Source organism: Notolabrus celidotus, chromosome 3, assembly GCF_009762535.1.
Source record: "Notolabrus celidotus isolate fNotCel1 chromosome 3, fNotCel1.pri, whole genome shotgun sequence".
NCBI classification, from domain to species: Eukaryota; Metazoa; Chordata; class Actinopteri; order Labriformes; family Labridae; genus Notolabrus; species Notolabrus celidotus.
Window position 1 is genome coordinate 33,518,370 of NC_048274.1, and position 21,758 is coordinate 33,540,127.

Sequence of the window (21,758 nt, forward strand, 5' to 3'; positions counted from 1 at the left end):
ATGTGGTCAGATGAAACCAAAATAGAATTTTTTGGTAAAAACTCAACTTGTCGTGTTTGGAGGAAGAAGAATGCTGAGTTGCATCCCAAGAACACCATACCTACTGTGAAGCATGGGGGTGGAAACCTCATGCTTTGGGGCTGTTTTTCTGCAAAGGGGACAGGACGACTGATCCGTGTTAAGGGAAGAATGAACGGGGCCATGTATCGTGAGATTTTAAGCCAAAACCTCCTTCCATCAGTGAGAGCATTGAAGATGGAACGTGGCTGGGTCTTCCAGCATGACAATGAACCCAAACACACCGCTCGGGCAACGAAGGAGTGGCTCCATAAAAAGCATTTCAAGGTCCTGGAGTGGCCTAGCCAGTCTCCAGACCTCAACCCATAGAAAATTTCTGGAGGGAGTTGAAAGTCTGTGTAGCCCAGCGACAGCCCCAAAACATCACTGCTCTAGAGGAGATCTGCATGGAGGAATGGGCCAAAATACCAGCTACAGTGTGTGCAAACCTGGTGAAGACTTACAGGAAACGTTTGACCTCTGTCATTGCCAACAAAGGTTATGTTACAAAGTATTGAGTTGAACTTTTGTTCTTGACCAAATACTTATTTTCCACCATCATTTACAAACAAATTCTTTAAAAATCCTACAATGTGATTTCCTGGATTTTTTTTCTCATTTGGTCTCTCATAGTTGAAGTGTACCTCTGATGAAAATTACAGACCTCTCTCATCTTTCTAAGCGGGAGAACTTGCAAAATCAGTGGCTGACTAAAGACTTTTTTGCCCCACTGTATGTTATTTTGTCCTTCTGGCACACCGTAGTTGAGCCACCACACTGTCTTCCTGCTTCCTGCTGCAGCCGTGATATAAAATAATGAAACCACTTCACTTTTAAACGGCACATATTGTGCGAAAAACTTCCAGAGGCTTTAGTTGACAATTACTTTGTGTCTAATGTAACTAGAATATTACCTAAGTACTTTACATACATTTTGGCTTCCATGAATGAGCCAAGTAAACAGGTGCAGCTAATCAGGTTGATGTAAGCGCCCTCAATCCTATTGATATCACTATTGTTGATTTAAATGCAGAATTCTGTGCATTTGTTGCCAATTATTATTTTTCCCTTGTTGATAAAATGATCAGAGTGGTAGCAGATGGTTCTCCAACATCTTTTTTCAGTGCAATGTGTAATTTGTATTAGCCTTGCCTAACCTATTCTTAGCACTGCCTTTGGGTCCTGCTCATGGTACCATGCTGCTTATCATGAAACATTTGCCAACTTGATCAGCAGTTAATTGGATAAAGTGACTCAGAACGAGTGTTGCAGCACTCACATCTAAATTAGGACTTGACCATTGCAGTGGCATCCTCTGCTAAAAAAGAAGCAAAAGGAAAAGAAAGAGACTGAAAACCTCTCTCATCCTCTCTCCCTCTCTCTTTCCCCAGGTGTGGAAGTTAGCCGGCCATGGGCTCATGCACTCTTTTAGCACCGAGCACGCCAAGCAGTCCATCTTCCGCAACATTGGCGCAGGCGTCATGCAGGTGGAGACGCGACCCGGCAACCGCATATTTACCTGTGGAGCAGACGGCACCCTCAAGATGAGGGTCCTCCCTGACCGCTACAACATCCCAAGCAGCTTGGTCGACGTCCTGTAACGCCTACTCCCACTTCTGAGTGTCCAAAGAAGAAGACTGAGATTGAGGAAAAAAAACAAAATGCTTCTGTAACACTCGCTAGGCATTAATAGTTTAACTGATGGGGGAAGAGTTGGCAAAAGATCGCCATGCTTTGGGCGTCTTTCTGAGCGTGCAGTGTTCGCAGGTTTACTGTTGATGTAAATCATATCAAGATTGAAAAACGGAGCTGCAAATATTTTTTTTCCCAAAGGCTGAAAGCGAAGTTACAAGCAAAAGGTATCATACTTGATTTTAAAGCTAGATTTATTGTAATTTTATTGAGAATCTCTACTCTTAGAGTGTGTCCATAGGGAAGCTATGCATGTCCTGTTCTCGTTCCGCGGTGCAATCACAGGTCTATTGATAGTGCTCTGTAAAAGTGCTCAAGCAAAAATTTTTAAAAAGTGTGTAACTGTTGTCATTTTGTGCCCACAGCTGAAATCTCTTAGCATCTACTGTAACCAGCACTGTGGTTTGTTGAGTCAGTGGTTTCCGGTGTGAATCGAGTTGTTGGAATCTGCATTTTGTTTCAATGGTTTTGCCCCAACTCCCTTCCCCCTTTTGCCTTTTTGCCCGGCTTTCTCAGCCTTTATGGAAGAGTTGATGGTGCATTGCTCCTGTAGTGAACCCTCCCCCTCTAACCCCTTTCTCACTGGCTGCCCATCACTCACTCCGGCCTCTCCCGGTCCGGGCTCCACCCAGTCTGATTCTGGTCCCGGAGTGCGTGCTCACTCTGCTGTGTCTGCCATCCGTGCGCCTGCCCACCCACCTGCCCTCAAATGCCTGTTTGTGCGGCAGACTCACTGCTAGAACATTCCTGTTTGGAAGATGACGTGTTTTATTCCTGTGACTGTGATTTCAATGTTTCCATCTGTCTGGTCCGAACCCAACGCCCCCCCACCCACCCAGAGCAGAAACACAAAGGTTCACTTCTGGTTTTGCACAAGATATTCTTGAATTTGTGTTTTTAAACTTGATTTTATTATTTAAATTATTTATATGTTTGTGTTTGTTTGGTTGACCATTCCTTTGTAAAACTATTTAACTTATTGCCTTTTATTTTAGGAATGTAAGGGGTTTTACTGTATCTGACTGGGAGATGTGCTACACAGTCTACTGTATGTAAGTGTGTGTTACCTCTCTAGTTGTTTTTACTGTTTCATCCATAGGGAATAGATATTTGCACTCAAATCCTGGAGACACTAAAAGTTTATTTCAAATCAATAGGATAATGAAGAAGAAACTGTTATATACAAATGAATGTCTGGCTTTATTTGGCCTAGTAGTAAAACGTTTGAAATAGTTTTAATATATAAATGATATAAATATATATATATATATGAAATACCACAACAGCTTGTACAAACATGAAAGCAGTTCTTTATTTTTGGTTTGTATCATACCAGCTGGATTAGTTGTAACTTTTGTTAAGTGTATGTTTGGTATTTATTAAAGAGATTTGTGTTTCTCTCCCTCTTTCTGCCCACTATGTGTACTGTATGTAACTTAAGTGTTTTACCGATGGTCCTACTGGTGTCTGGTGCGCGTGTGTGTGTGTGTGTGCGTGTGTGTGTGTGCATGTAATAATGCAAAAGAAGCCAATATCATGGGTAGACGCTTACTGGGGCATTTGAGCCTGGAGGTGTGTGAGAGAACAGGTCATGGTCAGAGTTTTACCTTTGTAAAGTGAATAAATTCTTTTTATTTCATCAGGTGGATTTGGCACTGTTGTTTTTTTTTTTCTTTTCTGTCAGGTAGACTGAGCGACAGAGGGACCATGCTGCTTCATTACATTAACATGTTCATCCATATAAAAATACACTTCATGCAAAACATTTCAGAACGTACAACACTGACACTAAAATTGAGTTATAACTTCAATTTGGTTTCACTTAAAACTGATATAAAAGTGTAACAGATTTTCAATCTGTTAGTAACTTCAACACTTTACATGAACATTGCAAAAAAAAGATATGCATACAGCAGTAATTATTTTTGACCATAAATATCAAAAGAAGAAGTGACTAAAAACACTTCTTAGAGTGAGATTGTGACTTTAAAGTACAGATTACACTTTAATCTGACAGGAATAATACCCAGGGCATTAAATTGATATTATTACATGTTGATACTTCCAAAATATCTAAAAATGAATGATCACCAAAGATAAATCTAACTCTCATCATGTAACAGTCTGTTGTGAGACTAATGCCGCTCACTCATCAGAGATAAAGTGGACCACGTACAGCCTGACAGAGCCGTTGTCCCACACGTACAGGTGTCTGTCCTTCGAGCTGTAGGAAAGCATTGCCAGCACTCCAACAGGAGGCCTCAGGTCAAAGGTCATATTCACCGGCTTCCCCTTTAACAGGTCGAACGCGAAGGTGATTCTGGTGTCCTTTGTGTCTGTGACGTACAGGACACCACAGGCGATGAAGGCGTTGCCGGCTTTCGTGCGGGGGTAGGTGGTGTTAATGTACGACGTGACGGAGAAGGTCTTTTGGTCCAGCTGGGCCACCATGATGCTCTCGTCCACGCTGGAAGCAAAGATAAGCCACAGGCCGTTCTCGTCTGCTGCTAGTTTGAAATAAGTCTTGGAGTTGTGGAGCAGGTAGGCGAGGCTGTGGTACAGAGCGTTCTCTATACTCAGAGTGTGGAGCTTCTTGGTGTGAAAGTCAAACCTGAGACAAAACAAAAAAGGAAGTTTTAAACCAAGAAGAGAAAGAAAAGCAAAGGCACCAAACTGTCTGTTTCTCTGTACCTGCCAATACTGGAGGTACCAGCGATATGATAATAGAAGGAGCCATTGTGAACGGTGTGGCCACAGCCTTGGTAGAACTTTCTGACGTCCACTACATCACTGCTGTTGCTCTGAAAGGAGGCGATGCTCTTATACTCCTTCACCACACGACCTGGATGAGGACAGACAAATAGTTCACTCCTAACTGGTAGAAAAAGATATTCTTACAGTGACTTTTTGGGGCCATTTTGTCTTTATTGATAGGACAGCTAAAGACAGACAGCAAATATTGGGAGGAGCAAGGGGGGTAGACATGCAGCAAAAGGTCCAAGGGTCAGAGTCAAACCTATGGATGCTGCAGAGAGGACTGTAGCCTCCGCATCTTACTGTGTCTTCTCTACCAACTGAGCGAAACTGGTGCTCCTGATTTAGAGGTTATTAGAAATCCTGATGTCTAACTTTGACACCAAAGTCCTTGACACAAAGATGCATATTCATCACATCATTATCAGCCTACCAGAGAAGTGTTCTGCCACCCATATTCTCTCATCGTGCAGTCGTGCAGTGTCCCTCATCCATGTACCAAACGTGCTCTCCATCTTTGCCACGTTCCTGGGGTTGATCAGGGACTTGATCAGGCACTCTGAAGGGGAAAAAAAGAAACAAAGGAACAACAACCTTAGATGATAACATCTTTACCACAATAAACATAATGTATGAGGTAAACTTCTGAGTAAACTCACCGTTCTTCTTCACGGGCAGTTTCAGAGCCTCCTTTACAGATGAGGTATCGTCATTTGGAACTGCATGTAACAGCCCTGTTAGAAATAATTGTATCTTTTGACTTATAGTATCCATTCATACTTGAACAGAGCAACCATTACCAGACTTATTATGTTCCTATTCTGGAGCTTTAGATCACATCTGTCTGTGTCATCGAGGTCATGGAAAAGCTTGATCCGAAAAAGGCTTTTTCAGCTCTTTCCCAGTCTGGTCTGAACTGAAGAAGCCTTTTGGAGGAGAGGTGAAACGTCTTCAAGAATTTCTACAAAGTCCAGTGTCCTGGATCAAGCTTTGAATTTAGATCATACCACACTGTTGTCCTAAATATGTGGACTTTCGTTCAGAAAACTTCTCACCCAAGACTTAAAAATGCAGAACAGTTTAAATATGAACACGATCCCTTGACAACTAGCCACTCTAGCTCTGCTGAGTATGATCATGAGATATGACTGAAATCTCCAGAACAATCTCCATCTGATCTTTAGGCTGAGGGTTTTTATTTAGAGACAAAAGCCTCTTACCAATTGTCTGAGCTGCCTGAAGGTTGGCTCTGTGGTGCCTGGTTCTGGTGGGACCTTGAGGGCCAGGAGGTCCTTGAGGCCCAATGGGCCCAGGAGCTCCTGGAGGACCAGGAGGACCTGAAGAAGAAGAGAAAAAAATTACTTTCTGGATGAAAAAAATCATTTATAGCTTTTCATTCAACATTGCTCTAATTTGAAGTTATGGATGCAAAATGGTCCGATCGTCTCAGAGCCAGGTGTGCTGAGCTCTACTTGCCCTCTACGATGACATCATTGGATGGTTGTCCCTTCTCTCCCGGCGGACCAGGCTCTCCTGGCTCTCCTGTTCCGCCTGGCTCTCCCTTCTCACCTGGTGGCCCTGTCAGGAACATAATTCAACAATATCACCAAGTCTGCATTCACCGGCTCCATAAACTTTGCCCTGTTGTTACAGAAACATGAATTCTGTCATTGACTTGCTCTGATGATTCATGCTGACCACTGTGGAGGAGAATGGAGCGGAGTGGGAGAATAATTGAAGAGAGTTTTTTCATTTATCTGCAGCCCAAAACCACAAACTGGAATAATATTTGCTAAGAATGTGAGAGAAGGGCAGCTGCTGCAACCTCTTCAGTCATTTATGAATTACAGGAAAGTCTCATGAATAGAGTCTGATGTCATTGTTCAAAATGAATGCTGAGTGTGTTTTGAGTTTTTGTCTTTTTGTGTTAGTGAGCGTGAGCGTGCATTACTCAAAGTGACTGTGTGTGCTTCATATTTTGGTGTTTTACCCCGAGGTTACACTCAACCCTTTGACTGTTACATTGTACCAGAAGTCCTGCACTAAAATGGCAAACATGGCCTTGGGTAACAATAAGAAAAGATGGAGAGTAAAATAAGAAAAGGGTCTTTTTAATTCTTTACCTTTTTTTCCTCTTTTCCCATCAGCCCCGGGCACGCCATTCAGTCCAGGGATGCCATCAGTCCCATTGTAACCGGGCATACCGTCTGTACCGGGCAAACCTACAGTGACACAAAAAAACCTTCACTAAGGGCTGAATGTGAAACACTCTCACTAAGCATATGGGTCAGTGATGCACAAAGAGGATGTACAGTAGTGGCTGGATTTTAAATTTGGATCCAGAGTGAAGGCTTCACGTACCAGGCGGTCCTGGAGGTCCTGTGAAAAAAGATTTGAGGATGTTAGAAGACAAAAATGAACATTCTGGACATGAGTAGGAAGGTTGTGAAGCTGTGTTAAAGACATACCGGCTATGCAGACTCCCTTTGTGCTGTTGCAAATGTCAATCAATAGCTTGATCTGAAAAGAAAGAGAAATATCAGAGTGTGATTCACATACATGTATTTACATTCATTATCATTTTAACAACAGGGCTGGAACAGTTAAGTATGGGGGCAGAAATTAGTAATGGGCCCCCCGTGGACCCCTTCTCAACACCACTGAATGAAGTTTTTAGATGAATCTTTTATTTTATCATTATCTCTTTATCAAACCATCTAAAGGAGCTAAATTAGCTTGTCTACAAAGTAACCCCCTCAAGAGTTAAAGCTGTTTTTCAAAGGAGCTAGCTTAGATTGTACTCCAAAGTTACAAAAAATACAGAGCCATTACAACAAATAGTTTTAAGTATTACCAACAAAGCATCATTCTTACATGTCAAAATTGAAATGTTTCAGGATTAGTATTATTGATGCTAATAATTTACAGAACCCATTTTAGAAGCTGAACAAGCTAACTCAACTTCTTTAAGTGTTGCGTTGACATGCATCAAATATTCTAAAGCTGTATTGTTCTTTAAATCCAGCAAAAAAGTATATTTTACTGTCGTATAGATGTTAAGTATTAACAATATTTTCACGTACGTAACAGGCCTCTGTTATCTTGGTTTGTTGTGAGCTAATGATTCACACAGCATTACCAAACACACTTGGTTTTATAAATAATAATACATCATCTCAAATACTAACTGGACCTGAAAGCTTTGCCCCCTCCTGATCACAGACCCAAAGACCACAACCTACTTGAAGCAGGTGGTAATCCATCTTTGGACACACAACATACTTCAGACTGTGAATCTAATGACCACGCATTTCCACCTGCAGGTTATGTTTTCTCACCGGCACCATGGAGTAAGTCATCATCATCATCATGTCATTCTGAACATGTGCCTTGTGATAACTCTGGCTGCTGTGTCCGTGCTTGTGTTTCCCTTCATTCTTCATCTTCTTCTCTGTTTCCTCTCCCACTTCCTGGCTGACCTCCTGCTCCTGCACCACTTCCTCTAGTTCCTCTAGGTGAAGCTCCTGCTGTAGCTCCTTCTCCAGCTCCTCGCTCCTCTTGTTCCTGGAGAACTGGTACTGATACTTTGGCTGGTCCACGACGCTTGCCCTCAGCCCTGCTGCTCCTCTGGGCACCTCCTGGATGAACTCCACCACCGAGCTCTGCTGCACCTCCGTCAGCCTCCCCTCTGTCTGCTCCAGTAACACTCGCTGCTGGTTCTGCTGGATCAGTAGCACAAGGAGGCCCACAGAATTCATCAACGCCATCATGCATGTGCCGTACAGCACCACCCGCTGAGGGAGAGTCATACTTGGGGTTGGGATCCACATGGTTACCACTTCGCCTCCTTGTTTCTGAGGTTCACCCACCAGCCTCAGCATTCACAGGGGAGTGTGAGTCCAGATCAGCAGAAAATAAGAAAGAAAAAAAAAAGTTGAGGATGGAAAAAGATGCTGATTTAACAAAACTCAACCTAAAGAAAAAGTTATTTCCTCAATTTTCAGAGTCTAATCCAGATGATTTAAAACTCCACATAGCAAAGTCCTGAGAGCTTCAAAGTCAGTGCTCCAGCAGGGTGGTCTATCTGAAGGCAGACTGGTAAATACACTGCTTGTTGTGTGGGGCTGTGTGTATGTGTGTGTATGTGTGTGCACTTGCAAACCAGTAATGTAGGAGTGGGCATTACACAATCTACTGGGCTTGTCTGGGAAGAAACCCCCTCCTGTTCAGTCACCTGATTCATATTCAGCACGACCCATTCTACTGCACCGCCGTGGGCAGACTGACATCACACACACACACAAACACACATACACACACACACAAATGCACATGTATGATGCACGCACAAAAGCATTTGCATACATAACAAATAAAAGCATGCACAGGACCAGACATACTGACTGGTCAGTGATGTTTATGTACACATTTCATTATGAATCGTGTTATTATGATAGAACAGCAAAACTTGAATCAAAAGAAACCCAATGACGTCTGAGTGCATTAACATCAACACAGTTTCCACCGAGTTGCCTCATGTCCTCTCTTCCCCAGCTCCTCTACCAGCCCATCATTTCTTCTCCTACGTAAGTCTGTGCCACATCCTCGCAGTTTCCTTCAACCAACTGCAACAATGACCCATATCCACTTCTTTGATTTAGGCCACAGGAGAGGTATTTCACAGGAAAAATACAGATCAGCATTACAAAGAATCTGCTTTAAGCATGCAAGCATGCGTTATTGTGGAAAGGTCTTGCAGCTGCTTAATTTACCAATAAATATCCTTTTATCTGAATCATTAATTACCACTGTTGTAAAACTGTCATGTCTGTTTCTTTGTCTTTTTTACCTTCTAAATGTCTCAGGTGTGATTTTCATTCAAGTCTTTTACAAGTTCCTACGATACTCACACACTTCTGTTTATATAATCCTCTTTTCTTTCCTATAACACAGAACACTGTATAATCATTACAGTTAATTAGCCTCTCTAGTAACTTGCAGCAATGTTGTAACCCATATTACTTTTCCACACACACACACACACACACTCTGGGTGAGGTACCAGCTCTGTAGTGTATGTGTGCTCCTGCCTCAGGCTGTGGGTCACTGACAGACCGTTAGTTGTTGGACAGATGTTTACATGTGTACATGAATACAGTCTCAGGAGATCTGAGGTCGTTCCTTTGTTGTCTCTCGATCACTGTACTCTGGAGCGACTGACATGAAACATTTGGTGCAAATATGTCAACATTTCAAACTGCAGAGTCCATGGTATGTATTGACTTCCTCTGTTTCATCAGGTGCAGCTGCAGGGAAAGCAGACTTTGCATTCTTCTTAGCATGAGGCTGAGAGGTCCGTATCCATCCAGGCCAAGGACAGCCAGATGACCGACTGTGTTTGCAGCAAGCTTCATCCTCCCATGTTTCACATCTCTGTTCCAAAGGCCAGGGGGATCTTAGGAGAACTATCACAAGAAATTCTCTGTCAATTTTGGGTGCCACAACTGTGAGGTTTTCAAACATAAATTTAGCATGATAAATTACATCAATCAAAGCAATGCCACCAAAATGTAAAAGATGAAAATGTTACATCTCAGTTTAATTAAACTCAATGAAAAGCAGATCATTCGGAGGACAGTCTCATTACATTTATGGATTTAAAGTTGTCTACTTAAGAGAAGTGATGCTACAAATATCTATGCTTTCCACGGTGTATTATACAGATATTTTTTAAATGGAGTGGTTAGGAAGTGAGTTCATTTTCATGCTGTTATTATATCATGATGTCAGTTCTACAAAGCAACTTCAAATCTAAATTGTGAGATCATGCCTTATTGGTTATTCAGACAAATCACAAAATATAAAGTGTGCAGTCTGACGGTTCCACTTTGGCTGTCCATCATCAAATTCTAACCCTCCAATATGTCACTTATTTTTCTTTCAAAACATATTGTAAAATATACAAAACAATGATGAAAAAACATGAAGATGACATCAGGGAATCATGTTAAAATGAAATATAAAGAAGACTTCATGAACTCTGCTCAGACACGATGCATGTTTTGACATTTAAGATCTTCTTCTCCTCAGATTTCTTCTTCACAAGTGTCAAAGACAAAGATGTGGTAAACCACAACACAGAGCTCAGAGAGGAGGTTACATTAACTTCTGTGTGTCAGGAGAAACACTGGGGGTGGGGGTGGGGGTCTCTGCTTAATCACGCAGAACAATCTAGGTCCAAGCCATCATACAGGGCAGCGTTATCCGGGCAGGGCCTCAGCACACAGTCGATCATTTCAGCGACGCACATTCTTGGACTTGGGTGTGGGCGTTGGGTGAATTCACAGAGTCCTTTATACTGAACCAGAGCGAGTGGAACAAAGACAGAGATATGGACACAGCATTGGCTTTGTCATGAATTGCAAAATAACATGAAATACCAAGAAGAAAAAAAGCAGCATGGACTAAATAATCAGTAGAAAGTAGTCCAGTTCACTGAGTTTATAGTTCACATAAAACAAATGCAACAAATGATGGGCAGGCTTGAATTAATATTTATAATACTGTTACTGCTGTATGTTTCCCTTTCCTCCTCGCTCTCTCTAGTTGAGCTCAGGAGAACTCGTTGACTGACAGTTAGGAACCTGGTCCCAGGTGTTTAAAACCCAGAGCTGCCCTCAGAGGACAGAGGCACATGGAGTCGGGACTGCTGCCCTGCTGCCTCTCACTCTGGGATGTTTGTGCTTGTGTTGTTTTGTTGATTTCGTCGTTATTTAACTTTTGTTAAATCATGAAGTTATTTATGTGTCCCAGGGGTTTAGGGGTGTTTTCTGGGATTTGTATTGGGTCTGTTTATGTATAGATGTTCACCAAGAGTAAACACAAGACCATGAAATATGAGTATTTCTAAAAGTCTTTACGTAGTTGTTGAAGATCTAGTTTAAAAAAGAAAAAGTTTATAAATCTGTACCAAATACTGAAGCAGATATGTCAGTCACAAACAAGAAACACAGATATGGTTTGTTATGGATAGATATTTATGTCAATAGAAACAATAAGAGGCTAAGATGAATTGTCATTTCTGCAGACACCTGATAAAAAGTCTTTATACTTCATTTTAGTTACTTTAAATAGAAACAGTATGGTGAAAGCTTGGGGCCACATTCAGGAATTAAGAAAAAAATACAGATTTGGAGAAAGTCATACATTTAATAGAATACAGTTGTGATATTATGAGGATGAAGTCATAAGAGGAATTTATCTACATTTATATTTATTTACAAAATAAACTTGTACATTTTAGAGAATAAACTTGTAGATGCGAGATTAAAGTCCTAGATTCACGAGTCACAGGCTGCCTGGTAGCCTGCCCTCCTTCATAACAGACTCAGTGTCTGGCTCTATAGATTCAGGGCCTTGATTCTTATGAGAATGTGGTGCTGAGGTGCTAACAAAGAACTCTTTTAAGTTTTTATGAAACTTATATTGAAACATAACTTCACAAAGTGCGACACGCTCCTCAGTTTAGTTCTGACCTGTCTCTTAAAAAAACATAAAGGATAACCATCAGCTAAAAATTATGAACAATGAACAATGAACAACTTTAATTTCTTGATTTTATTGTTTTATTTATTATTGATTGTATTGATTTCCACTTCCTTCTTTTATCAACCGGAAATAATCACAGTTTGATTCTCGGGCACAAAGATGATAACTGCATTTAAAATCATTACTTGAATCTCACTTTTATCATATCCATTCCAGCTGCTCAAACTCCCCTCCATATTTACAAACTACCCAGCTTTAATGGTGGTTTGAACTCAAGATGGGCAAAATGGGTTTTAGTGTTCCCATAACAGTCAATAACATAACAGTGACATTAGATTTGACCTCACATCTCTGCTTCTCCATCTACTGGCCGTCTGATGAAGGAACATGTGTGACAACAAATGCTAAAAGTTTTAAATCATCTTTTAAAACAACCTGCCAAAAATGTATTTCCCGTATTCTGGTTATATTGTACTTGCAGCATTCAATTTGAGCTTCTCTTCTTTTAGAATCAGGTTTAATACCATGCAGTTTGAGGAATCCGTCTCTGTGTTTTGGTGCAAAAACAATGAACACAGAGGCAGAATTAAAAAGTAAAGCTAATAAAACATGAGCGCTCCTTCTGTCAGGGAACATAAAGAGAGTAAGACAACAATAAACACTTGTGAATAAAACATGATGACAATATTTGTACAAAATATGTACAACTGGTATAACAGAGGATTTGCAAAGCTGTACAGGAATGAGCAGGGTGGTGATTAGTGAACGTGTCTGAGGGCAAATTAAAAAGAAAAGTGGAGTTTGAATTCTTCTTGAAGAGGTGGAGAATTCAGTGAAGTTGTAGAGGCACAGCTGTGACAATAAAAACAATAACAACACTGGCTCTCCTTTATGCTCACAGGCTTTTTGTGCTCTCTTGATGGATTTCCAGACAAACTCTTTTGATGTTCAAAGATGCAGCCAAACTTGTCTCCTATCACCAAAATGTCAAATACAACTCAGGATCCTGTACACCCAAGGGCACACGCTGGCACAAGTCCAGCGCCTCAAGGCTTCATCTGTATTGTTTACCTTTCTCCACAGTGTTGTGACTTTGCATCACCCTGACCTAGCTCGTCACCAGTTCAGAGCATGTATAAAGACAGAGACACGTTTCATGAAGCAACTTTCATCTCTCAGTACAGTGGCCAATCTGTCTTCTCATGGATCTGATCTCTGCTTGCGAACGGACCATGAGTCCTGTAGGTTTGGATGCTGAGGTGAAAGACCTGGTCTACATGTCCCAGAATGCAACTGTGGTGGGATTGCAGGGAGTGTCAATGGCAACCAGGACCCTGGTTCTGCTTTTTTTTGTGCTGCTTGCTGCGTGGAACCACAAGGACAAGAGATCTGTACCAGGTAGGTTCCCTGGGTTCTCTCAATGTTCTTTCTCTATGTTGCCTATCTTCCTGGTTGTACCTCGTTACTGAATTTAATAGAAGCTTGTGTGTATATTTCCTCAACAGGCCCGTCTTTCTATCTGGGTTTGGGTCCACTTCTATCATATTTAAGATTTATCTGGACTGGCATTGGTACAGCATCTAACTACTACAGCACCAAGTATGGAGACATTGTCAGAGTCTGGATCAATGGAGAGGAGACGCTCATACTCAGCAGGTCAGTTTTCTTGGCTGAGGCGGTAAACTTAGTTTTAAAATAGCCGCTCAACACCTTAGTTGTAAATATTATTGTTTTCTTCTTGTCTTTTTTTCACCACAAGGTCATCAGCTGTGCACCACGTCCTGAAGAGTGGCCACTACACTTCACGTTTTGGAAGCAAGCGAGGCCTCAGCTGCATTGGCATGGATGAAAGAGGGATCATATTTAACAACAATGTGCCTTTGTGGAAAAAGATACGCACCTATTTCACTAAAGGTAACATTTCTATCTGCTTTAAGAGACCCTTCAAGTAACCTTTAACAATCTTAAATCAGCCTGGCAAACCTACTAATTGAAGTATTTTTGCACTGATTTCAGAAATGCAAAACATTTAACCTCATAAATGTTGATGTTCTGTATCAGCGCTGACAGGTCCAGGCCTGCAGCAGGCAGTAGAGGTTTGTGTCTCATCCACTCAGAGTCACCTAGATGATCTGGACAGTTTGGATGATGTGGACGTGATCAATTTGCTGCGTTGCACCGTGGTGGATATCTCCAACAGACTCTTCCTGGATGTTCCTGTGAATGGTGAGCAGGCAGCAGACATCTCCTAACTTTGTTTAAGTTAGCAAGTCGTAACTCAGGGCATTGCTTCAAGGATCAAACAAACCTTTAGACGTGTGTGTTATGTTTGCGTGCAGAAAAAGAGCTGATGCTGAAGATTGAGAAGTATTTTGACACGTGGCAGACTGTGCTCATCAAACCAGACATTTACTTCAAGTTAGACTGGATTCACCAGAGGCACAAGACAGCAGCGTGAGTCACTCCAGCACTCATTGTAAAATGTGTTTTAATGCATGAGCCAATTCAAGTCTTTTTGGTTGTGCAACATAGTGCATCATATATCCACTCCCTTACAGCCAGGATCTGCAAGATGCCATAGAGAGTCTTGTGGAGCAGAAGAGGAGAGAAGTGGAGCAGGCAGAGAAACTAGACAACATCAACTTCACAGCTGAGCTCATCTTTGCTCAGGTAAGACTCAGAGTGTGTATGTTTTGAAAGAACAGCACAAACTTTTTAGTCGTTTCTTCCTAATCACTGGTCAGAAATACATTTATGGTAAACCCAGCTCATAATGTTTGTATTTGTGTGTGTATTCAGAGCCATGGTGAGCTGTCTGCAGAGAATGTAAGGCAGTGTGTGTTGGAGATGGTGATCGCAGCACCTGACACTCTGTCCATCAGCCTCTTTTTCATGCTGCTGCTCCTCAAAGAACATCCTGATGTGGAGCTGCAGTTGCTGCAGGAGATGGACACTGTTGTTGGCAAGTAGAAAGGAGAATACTTATTTTTGAAACAGTCAGATTCACATATTGGCTGATTTCCTGCAGATGACAGATTGGTTTGAACAAACACAGACGGCCAAGTTTTGTGGAAAATGTCAACAGAGCACTTTGCATTCAATCAATATGAAGATTATAAGGTTTAGGTTTTCTTGAAGTTGTTCAGAAACATAACAGCTCTATTACCTCATCCTCTTACTGTAGGTGACGGACAGCTTCAGAACGGAAACCTTCAGAGGTTGCCATTGTTGGAGAGCTTCATCAACGAATGCTTACGCTTCCACCCTGTGGTGGACTTCACCATGCGTCGCGCCTTGTCGGATGACATCATAGAGGGCTATAGAGTACCTAAAGGAACAAACATCATACTGAACACCGGCCACATGCACAGGACAGAGTTTTTCCTCAAACCCAATGACTTCAGCCTGGAACATTTTGAAAAAAATGTAAGTGAAAGAATTTCATTTTACTTTTTTTGGTCTATCTCTGAGATACAGAGCCCTACCTCCGGTGACATCTGAGGAAGAAATAGTGGCCACGAAATAGTTCTTGTAATCTCCTTGCAGAGACTTCATCATTCCGTTAGCTGCATTCAAAACGTGAAAACTTTGGACTTTGGACTACCCCTACTTATGATATATGCAGATGTAGAGCACTGGTACATGATAGTGTTTACTACTGAAGTTCAAAGAGGTTAATAATACATCCTGCTGGGATGTAATTCCAGCATTTTCCCAACGTTACGCACGTCCCCACATAAACACAAGCTTTCAAACGCAAAAAAGGTAGATTAAGCATGATCCTCAAACATTACCGCAATTGCCATCGATCACTCATAGATGGTTCCATTACAAACACTCACAGTGTGTGGCTGTATGATCCAGCAGATTGAAGAGTGATGCGCTGTGCGCCCATGCGCCACATGCGGATGGCCACCTGCGCATCCGGCCACACACTGTTAGTGTATGTGTAATGGAACCATCTATATGTGATCGATGACCCTCGTGGTAATGCCTGAGAACTGTGACACATTTCGCTTTTAGTTGAGTGCTTGGGTTTATGTGAGCGCGTGCGCAACGGTGGAAAAAAAGCTGGAGTTGCATCACTGCAGGATGTATTATTAAATTACAGACTTCAATAGAAAACCGACAAAATAGTGTCACATATTTGTGTTCTGCGTATGCATATCTCTAAAATTTGACTTGTCTACGCCTACGTTCACACGTTTTGAAGGCAGCTAACGCAACAATGAAATGTCTCTGCATGGAGATGATTAACAATAACTATTTCGTAGACACCTTTTTTTCCTCAAATGTCACATGAAGAGTTCCGTAGTACTGAGACACACAAGTAAGAAAAATAGATTACTTCAAGTTAAACAAAAACACTGTTTTCTTACGACAAATGAGTCCCAAACAGTCTCAACAGTTCTAGATATTTCACATGCAATATTTCTGTGTTTCCTTATTCATCCTTCACCTTTTCACTGGGTTTTCATAGACAGAGCTTCTTAGTGAAGTTATGGTAGATAATTATTTGCAGCCATTAAGATATAGCAACATTTGATTTGGAATGAACCAGTCACACCACCACAGTCCCTATAAATAAAGCTTGTTTCACTGAATATAATATGTAGAGCTATATGAAGTTTTAAGTGTTTTTTATTTCCTTTATTTGTTAATATTTATGCCCTGGACACAGTTTTCAGTCTATATACCTCTCCCCTCTGTCTTCCTTCAGGCTCCTCGTCGTTACTTCCAGCCATTTGGCTCAGGTCCTCGTGCGTGTGTTGGAAAGCACATCGCCATGGTGATGATGAAATCCATCCTGGTGACGCTGCTGTCCCGGTACTCAGTCTGCCCTCACGAGGGTCTGACCCTGGACGGCCTCCCGCAGACCAACAACCTGTCCCAGCAGCCTGTGGAGCACCATGAGGAGAACGAGCCGCTCGGCATGAGGTTCTTACCGAGGCAGAGAGGAAGCTGGGAAACTCTGTGAGACCCTCTTCTGCATTGTGCTCTTTATTTGTACCTGTAAGTGTATTATATCGTTACTTCATGTTTCATGACTGTATAAAGCTGACTTTTATATTTTGTGACGTACTTCAGAATGCTGTGTCTATTTGAACTATTGTGTATTATATGAAATGTATGTAAAGACATTGACATTGAGACATTAAATTAAAACGTTGTGCCAATATTGTGTTGTTGTCTTTTTACGGTGTAGGCCTTCTTCCTGAATATCTATATCATTACATAAAAAATACTTGAGAGCCATTTTCAAGAAAATGACCTTCAGTGTAAAAATTGTATCATAAAAATATTTTTTATAATCTCCTAAACCAACAAACCACAAGTTATTTTCTTATTTTCTCGTTTTCTCGTTTACTGTTTATTCATTGTTGCAGTATTTGCTTTAATTAGCTTGGTTTATATTTTGTCCTTTAAATTAACAGGAGGTCTCTTCAAAAACAACTTGTTGCTGTTTGAGCTCTTTTAAAACATCTGTTTTTTTGCATTATTTTGATTTTATGCAGTTCAATGTGTCTGCACATAACTAAAAAAGAAGCAAATACTTTGTAAGTGTTTCTAAAATATTACTCTGAAAGTAAATTCCATCTTGGACAGCAACAGATAAATGAAGAGGAGAAATAAAGTGCTCTGTGCCGATTGGATGCAAAACTAGTTAAAAAAAATGTAATTTATTAAACTTTTGTACTTATAAATATTGGCCAGTAGAGGGCACTGCTGCTGCATATGATACCACAATGATGTGGTCTTCACCGCCAAATGAAACAGCCAGCTTTTTCATTATATTCAATTGCTCTGCCTTTAGGCAAGTTGGCATTACATTTCACCCTCCAATGTCTTGATTAGAGCTGCTTTCATTCTCTTAACACAAGGACACATCATGCTGAGAGACCAGAGGAGATTTACATAAAAAAATGTGTTTGAAAGGAAAGACAAGCAGGAGTTACTAAGCAGGGAGCAAAGAGAAAATAAATGCTGTTAAGATTTTCAGCTGTGTGATGCAGTTCTCCCTCAGCTGTCACCCGTCAGCTGTCTATCCCTAACGCAAGAGAGTGATACATCTAAAATCAGAGTCTGTCTCAGTTTCACTGACACACAACCACCTGGGAGCTGCTTGTGCTGATTACAGAGACAAAAAACACGCACGTTTAAGTGCTTGGTATGCTAATCAATATCTTCAACAGATGGAATCACCATTTGAGCAACACGATTTTGTGTGATTATTGAGTGTGTGTACGTGTCTGTGTATGTCTGTGTGTGCCCACACCTTGTGTTACAGCCTGCATTAAAGTGTGGTTGTATGCTTTAGATGTTGTTCTCTGTAGAGTTCTGTGTTTCTTTGTTGTTTGTGTATATTAGACGCTCTTTTTGCAGGTGTCCTGGGAAATAAGGAATGAATCACTGTATTCTCATTAACCTCAGTCCCATTCCTCTTTTTCAGAAAGAATGCTCCACATACACTGCGGTAGCTCTGACTGCACTATGCTAGATATATTTCATACATTTTACAAGGGAAGCATCTTTTTTTCACAACAGGCTCTGTAAAGGGCTGCACAGTGGTGCAGTGGTAAGCACTGCTACTGTACAGCTGAAAACTGGTTGAAATCCTGGCTGGGGTCTTTTCACATGAAGTTTGCATGTACTCCCTCTGCATGCACGGGTTCTCTTTGAATAATCTGTCTCCTTCCTACAATCCAAAGACATACTCATTATGTTAACTGGTCACTCTACATTGCCCATAAGAGTGATTCTGGGTGTGTTTGGAAGGCTATATGTTAGCCCTGTGATTGACTGGTGCCCTCTCCAGGGTGTGCACCACCTCTCGCCCCATGACAGCTGGGACAGGCTTTGACCCCACGTGACCCCTAATGGGATAAACTGTACATATACTGGATGGATGGATTTCTGTGAAGCCAACACAGAAAACTGCAGCCAAATTCTTAATCTGTTTCAGCAAAGTTTCTCACAAATGTCACATGTTGCTCTTTTACTAATTTGTTTTTCCACAACCCTCAAATGCATCAAGCAAATATTTGTCAGTCTATTGTTACAACAAATGTCAAACTAAATTGCTGCGCAACACATAAGAAGGCTGACACTGACGGAAAAAAACACCCTTTGCTTTCTGTATTTGTTCAAATTATGATTTGCCACTTCCAACAACATCTGTCATTTCTGTTGGCACTTACTACTGTGTTGCAAGAGTAGCTTCGGGGTAAACAGTAGCTTTAATTATCACTTCCACCAGTAAAGGCCTAATACTGTCATTTTGAATCACCATCACTTAATACACCCACCTTTCTTTCAATCTTTCCTTCTTTCTTTCGATCTTTCTTTCTTTCTTTGATCTTTCTTTCTTTCTTTTGATCTTTCTATCTATCTATCTATCTATCATCTATCTATCTATCTATCTATCTATCTATCTATCTATCTATCTATCTATCTATCTATCTATCTATCTATCTATCTATCTATCTATCTATCTATCTCCTCTTTAATTTCAATCTACTGTCTCTGATCCATTTCAGCTGAGCTGTATCTCGACACATTAATGAGTGAAGAGGCATGCTGACAATAACAACTCTAACATGCTAGTATTAAGCACAGTGTTAGTGTTAGTGTAACAATTCAATAGCAAAAAGAAACCAAACGCTCGACTCAGCAGTCAGATTCACGGTCTTTACTTCCATGATAGAAAGCAAACATAGATTCAGGAGGTCTGGCTGAGGCAAAAATCCAAACCAAGTAGGTTTAAATCTATTCAGAAGGATACAGAGCTATGTCTACACACAGGACAATCTGGCAGAGGACTGGCATGACTAAGTGAGCAGGAGAGCTCATCAGGTAATGGAGAGCAGGTGAGTGAAGGGGAAGGGCAAGTGAGGTGATACTACTGGCAGACATTCAGGAGTCTGAAATGAGAGTTGGATCTTTCTTTCAAGAACAAAATCTAACACACAAATGATAAAGAAATTAAACAACAATCAGAACTCTGACAGTTATCATCATCACCATCTTAGTTTAACCTGTTGAGAGTTACTGTCCAACAAAAGACAATTTGATGATAAATGTCATTTGTTTTGCAGTTAGCTGGTTGCTAAAGTGGCCAAGTCAGATGATACATTTTAGACAGTGTTGAAAATCAAGAGTGATGTTTGACCTGATTTCAAGTTAAAAGAATATAATTCATAAACTGTTGGACTAATCTCTTTGGATTCTACTTGAAAAATATAGAAACTGTTCTCGAGAATGTGATTTTTCCGTAAGGGGGGTGTTGTGGTTTCTGTTTGTCGTACATGTGTTGCCAGAGTAGTATTGACCAGTCATGTATCAGCAGGCTTTGGAATATCCAGGCAGTAATATTCCATATTATAGAGCAAGAGCAGCCAGAACACAATCTCCCATCGGTGCTTAATCTGACAAAAGACATTTATTCTCTTCCAACAAAAATCTGCATGCAAGTGAGGTTAACAATCCATTCCAGATCAAAAACTTCAACTTGAGTGACAACCCAGCTGGAAGCCAGTGTTAAACTTTTTACCACTTTTACCACTGAAGTAAGCCAGAGTGGAGCTTCTGTGTAACTTGTTATTTACAGTGAAACTGAGACCCTCGAGATATAGATTAACAGTCACAACTCCAGGGGATGTAGAAAGATCAAGAAAAGATAGGCTGGTTGCTAAATATGTGTCTGCCTGTCACAGCCTGAGGGACGCACCATCCCATAATATCTGGTTTTAGGTGATGGTTTTATGAGCATACCGCATCAAGTGAGGACATTGAGCTATGCTGTATGGGTGACACCATCGTTCATTAATGCGTATAAAATATGTAATATATATAATATGTAACGAATATATATGTAATGTATGTGTATGAATTTTATGTGCTTTGGCAACAACATGTCTTTGTCCATGCCAATAAAGCAAATTGAATTGAATAGTGTTTATCTTTTAGGCACATGTGTAGGAGAGCATTTCGCTTCTCTTTTATTCTGAACGCACGTGCCTCTCAAGTTACCAACTGGACTGTAAACAATGAAGAGCCATAGAAGGACATCTTGGCTGGAGGATGTTTACTGCTGACTGCTGGCTAAGACAAATGGATGTTTAGACTGTTTTCAACACAGTGATCACTTTTATATCCATTGCATTATGAACACTGAAAGTTTATGTGTCTTTGTTTTTTCTTTTGCCTTTCTAAATTCAGGCAGTTTGCAGAGGAGTGGAGGTCTACTGTGTTATAGGCTACAGGGTAAATACTGAGCTAATATATTTCCTCAGCTCCAAACTGTAGGAGATAGGGCATCTGCTAAATAGATCTGTGGTATATTCTCTTCATGTCTACTACTGTGGACTGTGGTGTGTGTGTGTGTGTGTGTGTGTGTGTGTGTGTGTGTGTGTGTGTGTGTGTGTGTGTGTGTGTGTGTGTGTGTGTGTGTGTGTGTGTGTGTGTGTGTGTGTGTGTGTGTGTGTGTGTGTGTGTGTGTAAGTCTAGGAAATATTCTCAAAGGGGAATTGAATTTTACTTGTGGTTTCAAACTGTGTCAGCCTTGTCTGCTCCTGGCAGAAAGGTTGCTCCAGTGTCTGTCACAGTGGTGCAGTTTTTTCTTGCCAGTATCTTTTAAAGTGAAAGTTTTCATACTTTGAAACACTTTACAAAGGTGGGGCACCTCAAAGAAAACATGCATATTTCAA

General features: G+C 41.0%; 3 protein-coding genes across 6 annotated transcripts in view; 2 read left to right on the plus strand and 1 right to left on the minus strand.

Annotated features, from left to right (window-relative positions):
* dmxl2 (Dmx-like 2) overlaps positions 1-3,391 on the plus strand; it is a 51,578-nt gene extending 48,187 nt beyond the window's left edge. For all 4 annotated transcript variants that reach the window (XM_034680164.1, XM_034680166.1, XM_034680163.1 and 1 more), the window contains one exon: positions 1,449-3,391. In XM_034680164.1, coding sequence (XP_034536055.1) covers positions 1,449-1,658 — 210 coding nt within the window. In that variant the 3' untranslated portion in view covers positions 1,659-3,391. The remainder of the gene's footprint in view (positions 1-1,448) is intronic.
* gldn (gliomedin) lies at positions 3,071-8,660 on the minus strand. The gene is made up of 10 exons (XM_034680167.1): positions 7,842-8,660; positions 6,972-7,023; positions 6,865-6,882; positions 6,627-6,725; positions 5,980-6,081; positions 5,724-5,840; positions 5,163-5,237; positions 4,937-5,062; positions 4,441-4,591; positions 3,071-4,360 (listed from the first exon to the last, which is right to left on the minus strand). The coding sequence occupies exons 1-10, from the start codon at positions 8,382-8,384 to the stop codon at positions 3,895-3,897; spliced, it is 1,749 nt and encodes a 582-aa protein (XP_034536058.1). The 5' UTR covers positions 8,385-8,660; the 3' UTR covers positions 3,071-3,894.
* Positions 8,661-13,206: 4,546 nt separating this feature from the next.
* On the plus strand, positions 13,207-17,230 carry LOC117810791 (aromatase). Its single transcript, XM_034680753.1, has 9 exons — positions 13,207-13,449; positions 13,557-13,707; positions 13,811-13,965; positions 14,113-14,277; positions 14,391-14,505; positions 14,610-14,721; positions 14,851-15,013; positions 15,236-15,477; positions 16,772-17,230. Exons 1-9 carry the CDS (start codon positions 13,254-13,256, stop codon positions 17,027-17,029), a joined length of 1,557 nt encoding a protein of 518 aa, XP_034536644.1. The 5' UTR covers positions 13,207-13,253; the 3' UTR covers positions 17,030-17,230.
* Positions 17,231-21,758: the final 4,528 nt, after the last annotated feature.